Consider the following 16,393-nt stretch of genomic DNA (forward strand, 5'->3'; position numbering starts at 1 on the left):
CGTAATTTTTATAAATATAAAAAATATTTAATTGTTTGACAAAAATAAAAAAAGTTATTTAAATGGATACAGATGTCACCCATTTCAACCAGCTGAGCCCTTGAAAAAGATAAAATTTATTGGACAAAGATAAAAAAGAAGATGCGTTTGACCCAAACATGGATTTCATCATTAAATATAACGGCCGTTAACGATCACAATGATAACCAAGTGTTATAATAGATCCTTTTAATCTGGATGCAGACATTTCCTTCCTTAATGGCCCCCCAACTACTCTTATGTTATTATTAGAGAACTTCATAATCTTGATGCAGACACTAATAGCTTACGTGGTGGCTGGGCCGAGACGGACCGACATAGACAGCCCTAATTGGAAAAAAAAGGCTGATTTATAGATGCCCTCTAGATTTTGATAAATATCATAGATACCACCATGTGTTTTTAAACTGATGACACATCCCTAGACAAATGTAAATAACTGAATTGCCCTTACCTTTCATTTGTTGCCGAAAACCTCTCGAATCTTCTCTAAAAACTTATTTTTTACCTTCATTTTTAACATTTAAACATTAAGAAAAAGATACAATCTTTAAATAAGTAGAGGGATGAATTTTAAATGAAAAATCAAAATTTTCTACACAACGTTGAAGATTAAGTTGAATAGGTTAAAAATAATTACCTTAAAAATTAACATCTTGAAAATAATTATTCTTTAAGATAAAATCATTTTCAATTTTTAGATTTTATTTATTTTTGAAAATCAAGGTATAAGAGGGTTAGGGGTGAAGTTAGGATTTTACCTATGTGGGGGCAACTAGGAGTATTAGAAAAAATTGTGAGGCAACTTAGAGTGCAAAAAAATATATTTTGTTATTAAGGGTAATTAAGAGTGAATTTTTTTTTTTTGTGAGGATAAAAATGACAGACTCTTTATTTGTTATTAATATCTATGGCAATAACTAATTAATTTATAGACTTAGAAAATTCTTATGGGAAAGTGCCCCAATGCAAATCTGCTATTCTTAGGGTATTAGGGCATTTGGGTCATTTTCCATGGAACAAAATAAATATTTTCCAATAACACTGAAGGGCAAAATCGGTTTTTCAGATTGTACCCGTAACATTAACGACCACAATCAAAGTCACTACACTGCACTTTAGAGACAAAGATATGAACGTCATTTACATAAATCTCACTCCTAAAATGGTCTTTTCACTCACTCGCTCACTCATCATCTCCTCTTCCCCCAACCACCTCCTTCACAATCACCTCCACCACACCACCTTCAAACGCGCGCGCGCACACACACACACACACACTTCACTCTCTCTGAGACTCTCGCTGCAAATTTTCACTCTCCACTCTCTCGCTCTACTTCTCCATTTGCTCTCTCTAAAAACCCTCTAATGGCGACTCGAATCCCATCTCACCAGCTCAGTAGTGGCCTCTACGTCTCAGGCCGCCCAGAACAACACAAAGAACGCCAACTTACAATGGCCTCACGTGCCGTACCCTACACTGGCGGTGACGTAAAGAAATCTGGTGAGCTTGGAAAGATGTTCGACATCCCAACGGTCGATCCTTCATCCAGTGCTCCTCCTCATCTTCCTTCCTCTAAGCCATCTCGCCCATCTTCCTCCTCTCAGCACAACAGCGGATCCCTTCGATCCACCCCAAACTCCGGCCCACTAACCAAATCTTCCAATTCCGGTCCATTACAGAAAAAATCGTCCGGTCCGATGCCGATGCCGTTACAGCCTACAGGGCTCATCACATCCGGTCCACTCGGGTCGGTGGGGTCTTCGGCTAGCGGTGGCAACCGAAGGTCCGGGCAATTGGAGCCGACAGCTTCGATGGGTAAGGCGGCGTATGGTGCGGCAGTGACAAATGTTGGGGAGGAGGTGAAATATGGATTTAGGGTTCGGAAAGTGATAATGTGGGTATTTGGGGTGGTGGTGTTGATGGGATTGGTGGTGGGGATATTTATGATGGCAACGGTGAAGAATGTGGTGATATTGGTGGCGGTGGCGGGGATTTTGGTGCCGGTAGTGGTGGTGGTGGTATGGAATTGTTGTTGGAGGCAGAGAGGGTTGTTAGGGTTTTTGACTAGGTACCCTGATACTGAGCTTAGAGGTGCTAAAGATGGTCAATTTGTCAAGGTCACTGGGGTAATTTCCTTTTCAAAATTTTTTTCTTGAATTTATTTATTTATTAATTCCTTTTTTGTACCCTTTAATTATAGCTACATGTTTTTATTTTCTAGTTTATGATTTACCAAATTGATCGCGGCTGTAGTTATCATTATCATCATATATATCTTTGTTGTTGTTGTTTTTAATGCCCAACATCAAGGATGAGTTTTATTATTGTTTTTTCATTGATGACGATGATCCATTGTTCTTAAGTCCAATGTTGGGTTTATCGAATTGAAACTCTAAAAAATCAGGTATGGTTAGGGCCTCCCTCAAAAAAGGGAGAGGTGTTGAGTTCAAGCCCCCTCATTGGCCACCCAAATGGATTTATCCCGTCTTACCTTATATGTGTGGTTTCCGAGGTATTGCATGTACTGGGGGGATTTGGATGAGATATGGTTTTCTAAGAGGCAGTTACCTCGCTCCTGCTAGTCGGGCCTATGGGTCCATACACCCCGTTGTCAAAAAAAAAAAAACTCTAGAAAATCAGGCTTCTGGGCGATCTCATTTAGGCCATCGATGTGACACCATCCAATATACACCACATGGACTACTAATAAGGAATGGAGTTCTAATTAGATCTTGATAATTAATGTTATCTAATTTGTCCTTGATAGATACGCTTTATGATTTATCTTTATTTGAAAATATAATAATTAATCACTTGATTTTGGGTGAGATTATATGTAATTCACTATGAGTTTCTTTTATTTTGATAATTAATTCTCTAATGCAAATTTTTATGAACCTTTTAAAAAAAATTGTGTCCTCTTATCTTTTTTTATTCTTTTTTATCTTGATCGTGGTTGTATTATATATCTTGATGCAACATAAAAAAAATTTCATCCATGAATTGGCACTACCTATGGGGAGCAACAATGGCCAATCATGATCTATCCGAGAAATAGAAGTTTGTGAATAATTCCTCATGCAAGGGCCTCTCTCCAAATGTGCAGCTTTTGAAATATTGCTATTGTGGCAAAGATGGCAGTCTTTGTAAACAATTGTCAAAATCCTTCATGGTGTACATTAAATATCAAATATGTACTTTTGTTGTGATTAATTTGACCTAATTCTGAAGGATGTCTGTTACTAGCCAAATCTATTACCTGACCATGAGATGTTAATGTACCCTACTTATGGAAACCCTCTATGAAACGATTCTCATCGCTTTCCCAATCTTGATCTTTTTATGAGATTCTTGGATGTAGAAGGCTTTTTGTTACCTCATGTTGGCAGTTGAACTTTTTTTTTTTGATAAGTATAATATATTGAAAAAAGGGGAAACAAGATACAAAGAGGCCGAGAAAGCCTCATAAAGAGCTACAAAAGAAAAAGAAAGCTACACCATCAATGATTACAAAAAGTGTCCCATCTAAAAACAAAATCGTCATAAGTAATCCCCACGAAATCTATGTTCTGATTGGACCAAAAGTATAAAAGGCCCAAGATCTCCAAGAAACCAGCATGAGAACTACCGATCTTATTATTGAAAACTCTGTTATTTCGCTCATTCCAAACCCCCCAAGCAATTGCTGATGGAAGCATTGTCCACAAGAACCGTTTTCTGGTATGAAAAGTATTACTGTTCCACTCAACTAGCAACGAGGAGAATTTACGAGGGAAGACCCAATTAATACGGAAAAGATCTAGGAAATTAGACCAAATATAATAAGAAAAGGAACAATGAATGAAAATATGATCAACTGATTCCCCTTCCCTCAAACATAGGGGACAACAATTGGGAGTGATCCAACCCCGAACGATCAAATTGTCCAACGTAAGGATCCTTCCAAGAGAAGCCAACCAAACAAAAAAAGAGATTTTAGAGGGAACAAACTTATACCAAATGATGGAACTCGCTGGAAATCGCTCTGCAAAAGGAGTGAGCCACTTATGAAAAGACTTGACAGAGAATCTCTTATCTTTAGCCCTTATCCATTCCCATTTATCCTGTTCGCTCTCGTTGAGATGGACAGTATATAAAAGATCAAGGAAAGATGTCACATCGGTTAATTCCCAATCATTAAAGTTTCTCCTGAACCCCAAACTCCAGGTAGAATTAGCCTCGCTGCGAATCAAACACTGCTGGATTGAGCGGTTCTTCTTCACGGAACAAGCGTACAAAGATGGAAATTGAGTAGCCAGAGGCAATGTGCCACACCACCTATCTTCCCAAAATCTGATTTTGTTTCCCATACCCGCTTTGAATCTAATCCCACTCTCAAAATCCTTACTCACTTTAAGAATCCCTTTCCAAACACTACACCCATAAGAATGATTAGACTCTCCACTATACCAACCTAGAGTCCTCTCCCCATACCTAGCCATAATAATCCTCCTCCACAGATTTTCCTTCTCCTCACCAAATCTCCAGAGCCATTTTCCTAGAAGCGCCCTATTAGTTAATCTCAACCCCCTAATGCCCAACCCCCCTTTCTTCTTCGGCTTACAAATTACCTTCCAACTGACCAAATGATACTTCCTCTTTCCGCTCTTATCATTCCACAAGAAATTTCTTATGAGCCTCTCCAATCTCATTTCAACGGATCTCGGGAGCGTAAACAACGAGAGAAAGTAAACCGGGATGCTCGTAAGTGTACTTTTGATCAAAGTTATTTTCCCTCCTTTCGACAAATAATTGGCCTTCCATGTACTTAACCTTTTCTCCAATCTCTCTATCACATCCTCCCAAATTTTAATGCTATTGTAGGGAGCGCCTAACGGTAAACCCAAATAGGACGTGGGCAAGGACTCATACCCACACCCCAAGATTGTGGCCATCAAATGAATATCAATAACCTCCCCCACTCCAAAAAGCTTACTCTTCTGCAGATTAATATGCAATCCTGACATAGCCTCAAAGCAACTCAATAAGACACGAAGCACCCTTACTTGGTCTTTTGAATGCTCCAAAAAAACTAGTGTATCGTCTGCAAATTGTAAATGCGAAATCAGTGGCCCGTTAGTCACTTTAAATCCTGACAACCTACCTAGCCCAACTGCTCTTCTAAACAGGCTACCCAAGGCTTCAGCTATAATCAGAAACAAGAAAGGAGATAATGGATCGCCTTGCCTCAACCCTCTCGAACCTCTAAAAAAACCAGCTGGACTCCCGTTGACGAGAATCGAGTAAGACACCGAAGTAACACATTTCATAATCCAACTGATCCACGTCTCACCAAAACCCATCCTCCTCATCATGTACTCTAGGAAATCCCAACTCACATGATCATAAGCCTTTTGTAAGTCAATTTTCCCTATCATTCCGTCTCTTTTGTTCTTAATCCTGTCATCAAGACACTCATTGGCCATCAACACACCATCTAGAATTTGTCTTCCCCTAATGAAAGCCCCTTGTTCCTCTCCAATAAGACTAGGAAGAACTATTTTCAACCGAGACGCTAACACTTTGGATATGATCTTATAAACCGAGCTAACCAGACTAATGGGTCTAAAGTCAGTTAGCTTATCTGCCCCGATTTTCTTGGGAATCAAGGCCACGAAAGTACTACCGAAACCATAATCCAGACACTTCTTATCTTGCAATTCCTTAATGACCTCCATGAAGTCTTTTGAAACAATCTCCCAACAATGCTTGAAGAAATCCATGTTAAATCCATCCGGCCCTGGTGCCTTATCCCCACTCATAGAAAAAAGAACTGATCTAACCTCCTCCTCCCCTATTTGTCTCTCCAACCACACCTTCTCTTCTTGATTCAAAGACTTAAATTCCAGATTATCCGGTCGAGGTCTAAAGGCTTCCTTTTCTTTGTATAAATCTTGGTAAAAGCTCACCACCCCTTCCCTGATTTCCCCTTCTCCTGTCACTAAGATATCCTTGATGTAGAGTTTATCGAGCTGATTACTCCTTCTATGGAAGTTTGCTACTTTGTGAAAAAATTTTGTATTATTATCCCCTTCTTTTAACCATTTGACCCTTGACTTTTGTTTCCAGCTAATTTCCTCCATCAAAGCCACTCGTTGGAATTCCAACTTCAACTCCGTCCTTTTACTTCTTTCTTCCAAATTCAACTCCATTTCTTCCTCCTTTTTGTCCATTGATTCAATATCCATCAAAATTTCTTTTTTTTTCACATCAATTTTCCCCAACACCTCTTTATTCCAAATCTTTAACTTACCTTTCAAGAATTTGAGCTTCATTTTGAACACTCTTCCTGGATTACCTATAGAAGGACATTCATTCCACCAGTTTCTGACAAGTTCTAAGAAGTTTGGTTGAACTAGCCACATGTTTTCAAATCTGAAGGGAAGAGGATGTTGTCTAGGCTGACCTGCTTCGAGAAAGATAGGAGTATGGTCAGAAACTGGACTAGGACTAGCTGACTGGAGCACATTCTGAAACTTATCCTCCCACGCACCGTCTACCAAAAACCGGTCTAATCTGGACATCCTAGAGTTACGTTGGTTGTTAGACCAAGTGAACCGCCTTCCCAAGAGAGGGAAATCCATTAAGCAATGTCTACCTATAAAGTCATTGAAATTTCTCATCCCCTTATCTATGTTCAAACCCCTGTTCTTCTCATGCGTAAATCTGGTGATATTAAAATCCCCACCTAGGACCCAAGGTTTATCCCAGTAACCCGCTACATCTTCGAGTTCCTCCCAAAATTGCCGTCTCTCCCTTTTGATGGTTGGGCCATAAATCCCGGAAAACACCCACTGAAAGTCTTCATCCATTTTCTTACACAAGATAGAAATCGAAAAGGCCCCTACTAAATTGTCTGTCACTTGGATCCAATCTTTGTTCCACATCATAAGGATCCCCCCAGCTGAACCCAAAGCAGGTAGGGCTATCCAATCAATGCTACTCCCCCAAATTTCCTTGATGGTCTTATCATCACAACTAGCTAGCTTCGATTCCTGAAGTGTGACAATGAGCGGATTTTTACTTCGAATGAAAGCTTTAACTGCCACCCTTTTCCTCCTATCTCCCAACCCCCTGACATTCCAAGATAATATTTTGATCGACATTAACCACCTAACAAAGACCCTACACTAACCAGACCAACCTACTTCTTCTCCAACCTGACCAAAACCTTGTCCATTCTTGGTCTACTCAAGGTCCTTGCCATATCCAAGGGAGCGACCACCACCAGTTCGTTATTCACGCCATCCCTGTAACTTCGAATTTCCTGGGTATTCACGAAGTCTACCTGTTCAAACTTCTCCTCAATTCCCTGCACATGATTAATACGTTTGAGGTCCTCTTCAAGAATAGTTCTCTCCCTCAAATCCCCAAGAGCCACCCTCAAAATCAGGGAGGATTCACTATCCTCATTCTCTAAAACTAAGCCAAACTCTTCTGCCAAATTTAGAGACTCACTAACCAACCATTCCACCGTTTCCAATTCTGTCCTTATTATCCCTTCCTCACGGATTTCCGTTGTTGGCAACCCCTTATCTCTGTCGGCCCAATTTCCTTCCTTATACGCCTCCTTCTCCCTTATTATTTCACTTTTATAATTTGTAAAGGTTGAGACAAGGGCATCCACTATCTCCATTTCTTTTCATTTTGGTAGCAGATGCCCTAGGGAGAATGGTTAAGAGATCCTCAAGTATTGGCGAGGTGGTAGGTTTTCAAGTTGAGGGTGGGGGTTGTCAGGTTTCACTATTATAGTTTGCGGATGACACTATCATCTTTCTTGAGGCTTCCTTAGACCAGGTAAGACTTTTGACGGGTATTCTTTGTTGTTTCCAGGGAATATTAGGGTTGCGTATCAATCTGGGAAAAACAAATCTTTTTACCTTTGGGGATGTTCTAGATGTTCATAGGTGGGCCACAATGTTTGGTTGTGCTCAGGGTTCCTACCCTTCCATTATATCTTGGATTATCTTTAGGGGTGGGTTCTAGGTGCAAAGGAATTTGGGAGCCAATTGTGGAGAAGGTGGGGAAGAGATTGAGCTCATGGAAAGCAAGGTATTTATTCAAAAGTGGTAAAGTTATTTTAATCAAGAGTACCCTTTCGAGCATACATGTTTATCAGTTATCGTTGTTCCCTATCCCTAAAAGTGTAGAATTAAGATTGGAAATAATGATTAGGGACTTCTTGTGGAATGATAGGGATGGGAAAAAAAAATTTCACTTGGTTAAGTGAAAGATGATTTGTTTGCCAAAGAGAAATGGGGCGCTGTGTATCAAAGGTGTTAAGTTATCTAATGTGGCACTCTTAGGGAAATGGTTATGGAGGCTTGAGAAGGAAAGGTCAAATTTGTGGAGAAAAATTATTAAGGCAAAATATGGGAAAAAATTACTTCGGTGGGGGCGTAAAGAAGTGAGGTCACCCTATGGATGTAGCTTGTGGGGGGGAATCGTGAGCGTTAACACAAAATTTAACGAGTTTGTAGCATTTCAATGTGGGAATGGGGAGAGGATTCGATTTTGTGAGGATTGTTGGTGTGGTAGCTCTACTTTATCCACCAAATTCCAAGGTTCTATGCACTGTCCTTAAAAAAGGAAAATCCGATTGTTGACTTTTTGAATCATTCTGAGTTAGGGAATTCTTGGAACTTCAACTTTAGAAGGGACTTTAATGATTGGAAAATTCAGGTGTTGGCAAAGTTGACTTTCAAGTTGGACCAGACAATCGTGGAGCTAGCGGGGTGTGATAAGAGGGTATGGATATGCACTAAGGAATATTTTTTTCTGTAAGTTCATTCCGCGCTTATTTTCGTTCCCAGTGGGACCCATTTGGGGTCAAAAGGTATCTTTCTTTATTTGGTCGGCCACTTGGGGCAAAATTCTTTCTTTTGATAATCTTATGGCTAGGGGTTTCAATGGGACAAATTTTTGCTTCTTATGTAAAGAAAATGGGGAGTCCACTTCTCATATTTTGATTCACTGTCCATTTGTTCGTAAATTATGGGATCTTTTCTTAAGTCTATTTTAGTGTGCGCGGGTATTCCCATAATCGGCATTGTCCCTTTTTCAAGAGTGGAACCATATCGTTTTTTTGATTAGGAAGAGGTACCTTTGGTCCTTAATCCCCTTTGTTGTATGCTGGGTAACATGGAGGGAAAGAAATTGAAGAGTGTTTGATGATCTTGTCATGGAGCTTCAAGATCTTATCTTGGAGGTGTTAGGCTTTTTCTTTTTTTGGTGCAAATTAGACCCAAATTTCAAAGGGATGTTCTTTGAAGATTTTGTGTTAAATAGGAGTCTTTGTGTTCAAATTAACATTGCTTTTGTCATTTAATTCTTGTAACTTTTATTTGGCTGGTTATCTCTACTGGTCTTCTCTTAATATATTTTGGTCTACTTATCAAAAAATATAATTTGTAGAGGTTGCTCGTACGAGGCAGCGCATTTTTCCAATTATCTTTTTCTAATGGTAACGTTAGAAAATCGAACATTAAGGAGGTTGTCTTGCACTAGAAAACCCTTCTGGTATTCGTTTCTCTCTTTATCCCTAGAGTGATGTAAAGCTTCACCTCGATTTGGCTCTCTGAACTATCCAAAAAGGGTCATGCCTTTGAGGTACATATTATTGAGGTATAAAGCCAAAGTCATTGTTCATGGAGCAGTGTCAAATAATTTGAAGATCGGGCTTTCGGGAGTCAAAATAAGTCCTACATGTGATAGTATGGAGGGAATAATCACAAATGCTGGTTGTTCATACAGCAATGTTAAACATTAAGATTAGGCTTTCGAAAGACAAAGTAAATCCTACATATCATAGTTTGACGGGACTAATTGCTGACACATAGTATGGACGATCAATAAAGCCTCAATGACTTTCTCATATCTTAAACAAGCACCAAAAATTGAGTGGTCCCTGTCAACCAGATCTAAGCAAGATTTAATTTGGGACCCTGTAGAGGTCCCGATAATGTTGGACCTATGTAGTATCGTATGTAGAGATTGGAACTCCAATAGATTTATCTTGGTTTGTTCATGATGATCAATATCAACATAAATTGTTCATTCATTATCTGCAAGTGTTGTCCCATTTGCACATTGGTCCTCTTGAAGGATTCTCCCTCCCCCCACCTCTCTTTTGTTATGTGCATGTTAGAAGGAGAAATTTCATGGCAGATGGGTGTTATAAATGCTGCATCCGACCACCACATTCTATCCACACAATTTCCTTCCAACCCATTGAGTTGGGTGCAACAAAACAATAGCTAAAAAAAAGAGAAATAATGGAAACAAGTAAATAAATGTGTTAGTGTACTATACACATGAACTTTGGTGTATATGCTTCTCTCTCGAGCCTAGGATTGGGTGTGTGCATCCCAAGTCATGCCATTTGTTGCACTTTTGTGTTAAGACACGATCTTTTGAGGCCACTTTCACTAATGTGCTTTCCAACACATGGCTTCACCCGTCTCCCTCCTACTGATTGGGTGGAGAAGATGATGACTAGCTCTTCTTGTCTTTTATTTCCCTGTGTCACTCGTTTATAAAGCAAGAAGGCAAGAACACTAGATGGTGTGGGCCAAAACCCACACCACATCCCAAGATGGGCACCAAACAGGGATCCACATGCATCGCCCAATATGAGTGCCAAGCTCAAGGTCAAATCTGTGGCATGTAACACTTCCTACACTGGAATCTGAGACTTGGGGTTGCTATATCAGAATCATGTGTGCCATATTTAATAGTCCCCATGCCTCTGACACACTGTTTAGATCATCTATCTAAATCATTAGACAATATCATTTACCTGATATTTATGCAGGTCTAGATTTGACTTATGTGTTGGAATGTTGTAATTGGTTATCTTGAACTTAGTTTTTTATATTTATGGAGTTCATCTTGAAGTAATAGCAGCATTTATGCCTGGATTTAGGTCAAATTTCCCTTTCTTGGCTTGTGGTCTTTTATTCTTCTATACTGGTTAAGATACTTCTCTCAAAAGTGTTTGTCACATATTTCTTTGTGTAGGTTGTTACCTGTGGTAGTATTCCATTGGAATCATCTTACCAGAGGATCCCTAGATGCGTGTATGTATCAACTGAATTGTATGAATATAAAGGATGGGGTGGAAAGTCTGCAAACTCTAAACATTGTCCCTTCTCATGGGGGTTGAGATATTTTGAGGTCAGTTTGTTGAACCAGATGTTATTTCATTTGAGATATTTCTGTTTATGGATTGGAAGCTTAATAAACAAAAAAAAATGTAGTTTTTAATTCCCGCATCGACTTGGTTAACTAGATGCTTCTTTTCTTGAGTAAGGAATTTCACTAATTAGACCATAAAAATGAAATCCTTGAACAGGAAATGAACTATTTTCTTGGAAAATAGTTTATAACTCATCAATTATTTGTTATTTTCTTGATCAGTTATAGCTTATTAATTCTGTGAAATGTATGTGCATTCCTACAATATAATCTGCCAGGAATTCAGATAATTACCTTAATGTCACAGTTTGGAGGGAGGAAAAGCCTATTGGAAGTTTGGCTCAACAGCATCAGTTTGTTAGATACCATCTATTTCCAAACATGTTTGCTTATATTAGCAGTTGTGTTGTAGTATACAAAAAGATGCATTTTGCCTTCCATACTCACATTGACTCTGTTGACATTCATTATTCATGCTGTCAAGATGTTTGAGTTTCTGATTTGTAAGCAATATTGTTGTTATTCGCTGAGGATGATTAAATTTGATGTGCCAAATTGCCAATGCTTTGGGTGAAGGACCTAGTGTAGGGGACATCCAACATGAAGTAGGAAAGTACTTGGATGTGAAAGATAAGCCAAATACTGTATTTGGAAATTGTATCTTTATTTAATCATAACAGAATGCTGGTTAAGTTTATCCATTAATGGTTAGGTTATTTGAATACGACACAACTCTCGGGATTTATTTGGTCAAGTATATTAGTTCTTTGTGTGAAAGCTGTCACATTAGTAATCATGCGAGAACTTTTATATTATACCAAGAAAAACCACTCTCTACTGGGATCTTTGTTTGGTGCAATTTATTCCCCCTATTTATCATGTGCCAATTGTTCAACTATCATACCCTACATATTTGTAATACTTATTCATCATGAATCATGATCCAGAATTTTCGGTGTTCTGTTACCTCACAGAGTGAGGTACCAAATTTTCTTGTTAGTTATAATTTGGAATTCTCATAAACTTGTTTCATTCTTTGTTGGTTCTAGATATTTATTATTAGGGTCCATGTTATCTGATTTAGTGGGGGATTGATAAGGGATCCTTTGAGTTTAAGTGAACATTTTATGGAGGATCATCAATTAGAGTTATTGTTGGGAATGCGGAAACCTGTGAGAAAAGAAGCAATTAGTTTTTGAAGCACAAGGTTGCTTTGAATGTTGACCCACAACAAGATAAAAGTACAATGAAAAATTGGAGTTTTGATTGGAAAGTCTGAAGTTGCACCACCATATGAAATCATAGGTTGGATCCCAGCTTATCCACCAGAGAAAGGAGTACCCTATGAGTCCATTTTGCTGGAGTTGCTGGCCAAGTCAGCACCTCTCATCTTGGTGTAGGCTGAGTAGCACATGGAAACTGGATTTTAGCATGCATGGGTCATATGGGACATGAGCGGCATGGAATTCCTTGTCAGGGACATACAATTTTAAGGACTCCAAACTATGTTTAGGTAGAGCATTTTAGGAGTAAACACATTCATTGAGAAGGCATATCTTTAGAGATGAATAGAGGAGCTTGAAATTGGTATTCTTAAGACTAACCAATTTCAAATACTTGAATGCTGTTAGGTCTAAAGGAGATAAGATGGGTTGGAAGAAGCTGCCAAAACTTGAGAATTTGCTTTTACTGTTGAGGAGGTTGGGATCTGTGAGACAGATCAAATGCAAAGTTAGCTTTAGGCTGTAGCTAGATCAAATGCTTGAGTTTTTATTTCAAAGTTATTCTGTATTCGGTTAAAATCGTTCTTCTCTATAGTTTCATCTTTCATTCATACATTTAAGAATGTATTTTTTTGAAGATCTTCTATTCAATTGGGAGCTTGTTTGTAATGAGACATCATAGTTTTGGCCTTTGCTTTGCTTGTTCTTGTTGTAAGATTAGTTTGAGTCTCTATTTGTTTTTCTGTTTTCCTCTGTATGAGGTAGGTCTTCTCTTTTGATAAATCTCATCTTGCATTCATTAAAAAGGTGTGATAGTTCATCATTTCTACTATCATTTTTTTTTGGGTAATTTATATCCATGATTCAATGATGCATTTAAAAAATATTAGGCTGAATGAACCAATAAATTGTGGAAAACTTCAATTTGTTTACTTGAATGGCATTCTTTAACAATTAGTTCTAATTTCCCCCCTTAAAATCTGTCTTCTCAAGTACTCGTGTCTATTAATTGTTATTATTTTTCTTCATGCCACTCCAAATGATTGACTTCTGTGATATAGTAAGCACTGTCATTATACTCTCTGCCATTTCCTGAACTATCAGTGTTTATTTCCAGCATGTTTGGGAAAGATTCTCCAAATTTCTCTTAGTTTGAAAATTCCAACTTCTCTAAGTCGCAAAAATCCTAGAATGCCGCTCTATTTCAAATCGAACTTCCTCAAATTGATTTTGAATTTTAACTAAGTTTAGCTGTTAGTTCCTTGGTCAGGAACTAAAAGCATGAATCATCTTTTAGTAACTACTCCAAACAGAGTCAATGGAAGGTCAGACATATGATACAAATTATACTTCACTTCACTTGATCCATCAGTTTCATGTCCTTCTACACCTGAATAAAGTAGGTCACTGAAAAGGAAGTTCAGACACATAGCAGCCTTCATCTACTATTTGAAGGAAAGCTTATGAATCGTGGTGGATTGAGGAATTCTGCTATGGAAGTAGAAACAATCTCTCTTGTCTTTTTTGGTATATTTATTGCTTTCTATCATATATGCTTTTATCAGCAAAAAGAAAAGAAAAGGAGATTGTTTCACTATATACTCAGATGATTGGTTGCTAAATTGTCAAACGCCTCCAAAAGCCAATCTGTTGTTTTGTTTTTCACATTTTCTGTGGTCCACACTTCACAAAGATGGCTTGACCCAAGTTTGTCAGACTATCAGACACTGTTGCTGCAAATGCTATTTCAGGAACCAAAGATAGACTTCTATTTGATTTGTTATGAATTTATTCTAGGTTTATGCTTTGATATCTAATAAAATGTGGGTTACAAATTAACTTGTTGCTGGTACATTGTAATGTGATGGTTATCTTAAATTTACCCATATTTTCTGTCATATCCCAACGACGCAGCTCTTACACTTTCGGGTGGTAATGATGACCAATTTGATGTCCTTTCTGAACAGAAACACGTAGCAGATTTCTATATCTCAGACTTCCAGTCAGGATTAAGAGCACTAGTGAAAGCAGGCTATGGAGCAAAAGTCGCTCCATTTGTTAAACCTACAACCGTGGTTGACATAACTAAGGAAAACCGAGAGTTGTCTCCAAGCTTTCTACGCTGGCTGACTGATCGCAGCCTCTCTAGTGATGACCGCATTATGCGCCTTGAAGAAGGGTAAGCCATCATTTGCTCTTGTTTGAGTCCATAATCCAGGGATTTTGTTAATAAATACACCTTGGAAATTGAATTTCCTACCAAAAATGCCCTCAAAAGACTTGTATTTTAAAACCAAAAATACCCTTAAATGCTTTTTACCAAGGTGTATTTAATTGCCCCTGGGGCACATGTTAACAAAACTCGTAAACCAGTTAATGGGTAAATCATCTCGTAACTATAAGATTGCATCCATCCAATTCGGTGGATTATTTACTCCTGAAAGAAACCAATGAGTTGCTGTATGTCAGGTATGTCAAAGAAGGGAGCACTGTAAGCGTGATGGGGCTTGTCCAACGCCACGATAATGTGCTCATGATCATCCCCTCACCACAGCCAGCCTCAACGGGTTGTCAATGGGCACGCTGCCTTCTTCCCACGTATGTCGAAGGTCTCATTTTGAAGTGTGATGAGAGCCAGAATGCTGATGTGATTCCGGTATAAATATTTGGTGGTTTTGCTCAGCTATCTTTTGTTATTGGGTGTTATATGTCACAAAAAAAAAACATTCGAAGCTGTAATGAGGGGAGAAAGATTACCTGCTGCAATGCCAAATCATCACCCTGTTATCACTCCTTCGAGATTTTAATGTATGTAAAATGATCAAGAAGATGCTGGACACGGAAGTCCGAGGAAGATGACCATATAATAAAGATAGCATAATCATGGGTGAATATATGCTTGGGTTCCAATGGAGATTAGAAGTGAAACACAGAAAGGTTTTGTTCCCCCTTCTAAGCAGGTAGAAAATGTTTGTATTGTGTTCTTACGTTTCGAATGTAGATGAGTCGTGTAGATAAGATGCAGAGATGCCCCAAAGGGTTCATCTTTGCTTTGGGGCAGTGGTTGGTTTTTCTGTCTCTTGTGATTTGAGAACGTTTGAGAGTCTAAAATTATTAGTAAAATGTGTTTTCTACCGATCTAAGACTTCTTTCCAGTGATTCAATCAAAATGTTTTATTTGTAGATGTGTAACAATTGCTTGCAAGTTTCCTATTCATACTTGGAATGTGGTGAAGTGCAAAAGTGAGTATTTTTGTTTTCTTGCCAGGGAAATTAAAAGTGAAGAGAATGTATTTGAAACCTCAAGGCTGTGCAAAGATCTATTGTGTATGACAAGAGTGAAAATTATTTTTGAATAAAATATAAAAGAACCTTTCTCGCGATTCTAACAATGGATTCTTCAAGCAAATGGAACTTTTGAGAAGAAAACCTTGATATTTTTGGATATGAAGTCTCTGTAATTGAAACTAAGAAATGGGGAATATAAATGGATGTCCATGTAAAGAGAAAGGAAAGAAATTTTTTATCTATAGATTATTTGATGTTCTTAAAAATAAAATAAATCCACTAGATGTGTGCTCATCAGTTATCCCTGGGTACCCTAAGTTGGCTAACCAGAATCAAACCAAAAAATGAATGGGTCCACACTAACGGACCCAATTGACTAATCAGTTCTGGTGTACATTGGGTTACTGGATACCTTTGACACTCTTTCTTAAAACCATACAAAATAATAGAAGATTTAAGGTGATTATAATGATCTGATGGCTTTGTATCCAGAATTTTGGGCAGACAAAGAGGTTCTTTTGGATGAAAGTTTCCAAAAGAACAATGATAAACTGACTAAAAAAAGAAGCCACTGAATTCACTTGACAGCACAGAACCATAGATA

General features: G+C 38.3%; 1 protein-coding gene across 1 annotated transcript; it reads left to right on the forward strand.

The window, feature by feature from the left end:
• Positions 1 to 1,219: 1,219 nt before the first annotated feature.
• Positions 1,220 to 15,696, forward strand: LOC147391899 (protein SHOU4-like). The gene is made up of 4 exons (XM_086460166.1): positions 1,220 to 2,169; positions 11,102 to 11,257; positions 14,469 to 14,680; positions 14,971 to 15,696. Exons 1-4 carry the CDS (start codon positions 1,408 to 1,410, stop codon positions 15,161 to 15,163), a joined length of 1,323 nt encoding a protein of 440 aa, XP_086316292.1. The 5' UTR covers positions 1,220 to 1,407; the 3' UTR covers positions 15,164 to 15,696.
• The last annotated feature ends 697 nt before the right edge of the window (positions 15,697 to 16,393 follow it).

The sequence above is a fragment of the Akebia trifoliata genome, chromosome 11, assembly GCF_017979445.1.
Source record: "Akebia trifoliata isolate Shusen 1 chromosome 11, ASM1797944v1, whole genome shotgun sequence".
Classification (NCBI taxonomy): Eukaryota; Viridiplantae; Streptophyta; class Magnoliopsida; order Ranunculales; family Lardizabalaceae; genus Akebia; species Akebia trifoliata.

What these genes read in the sequence shown, in the direction of transcription:
- LOC147391899 (XM_086460166.1), top strand. Translation starts at nt 1,408, where the DNA reads ATGGCGACTCGAATCCCATCTCACCAGCTCAGTAGTGGCCTCTACGTC. An exon ending in GGGGGTTGAGATATTTTGAG is followed by an intron (nt 11,258 to 14,468) that starts GTCAGTTTGTTG and finishes CTTTCTGAACAG; the next exon opens with AAACACGTAGCAGATTTCTA. An exon ending in ATTATGCGCCTTGAAGAAGG is followed by an intron (nt 14,681 to 14,970) that starts GTAAGCCATCAT and finishes GCTGTATGTCAG; the next exon opens with GTATGTCAAAGAAGGGAGCA.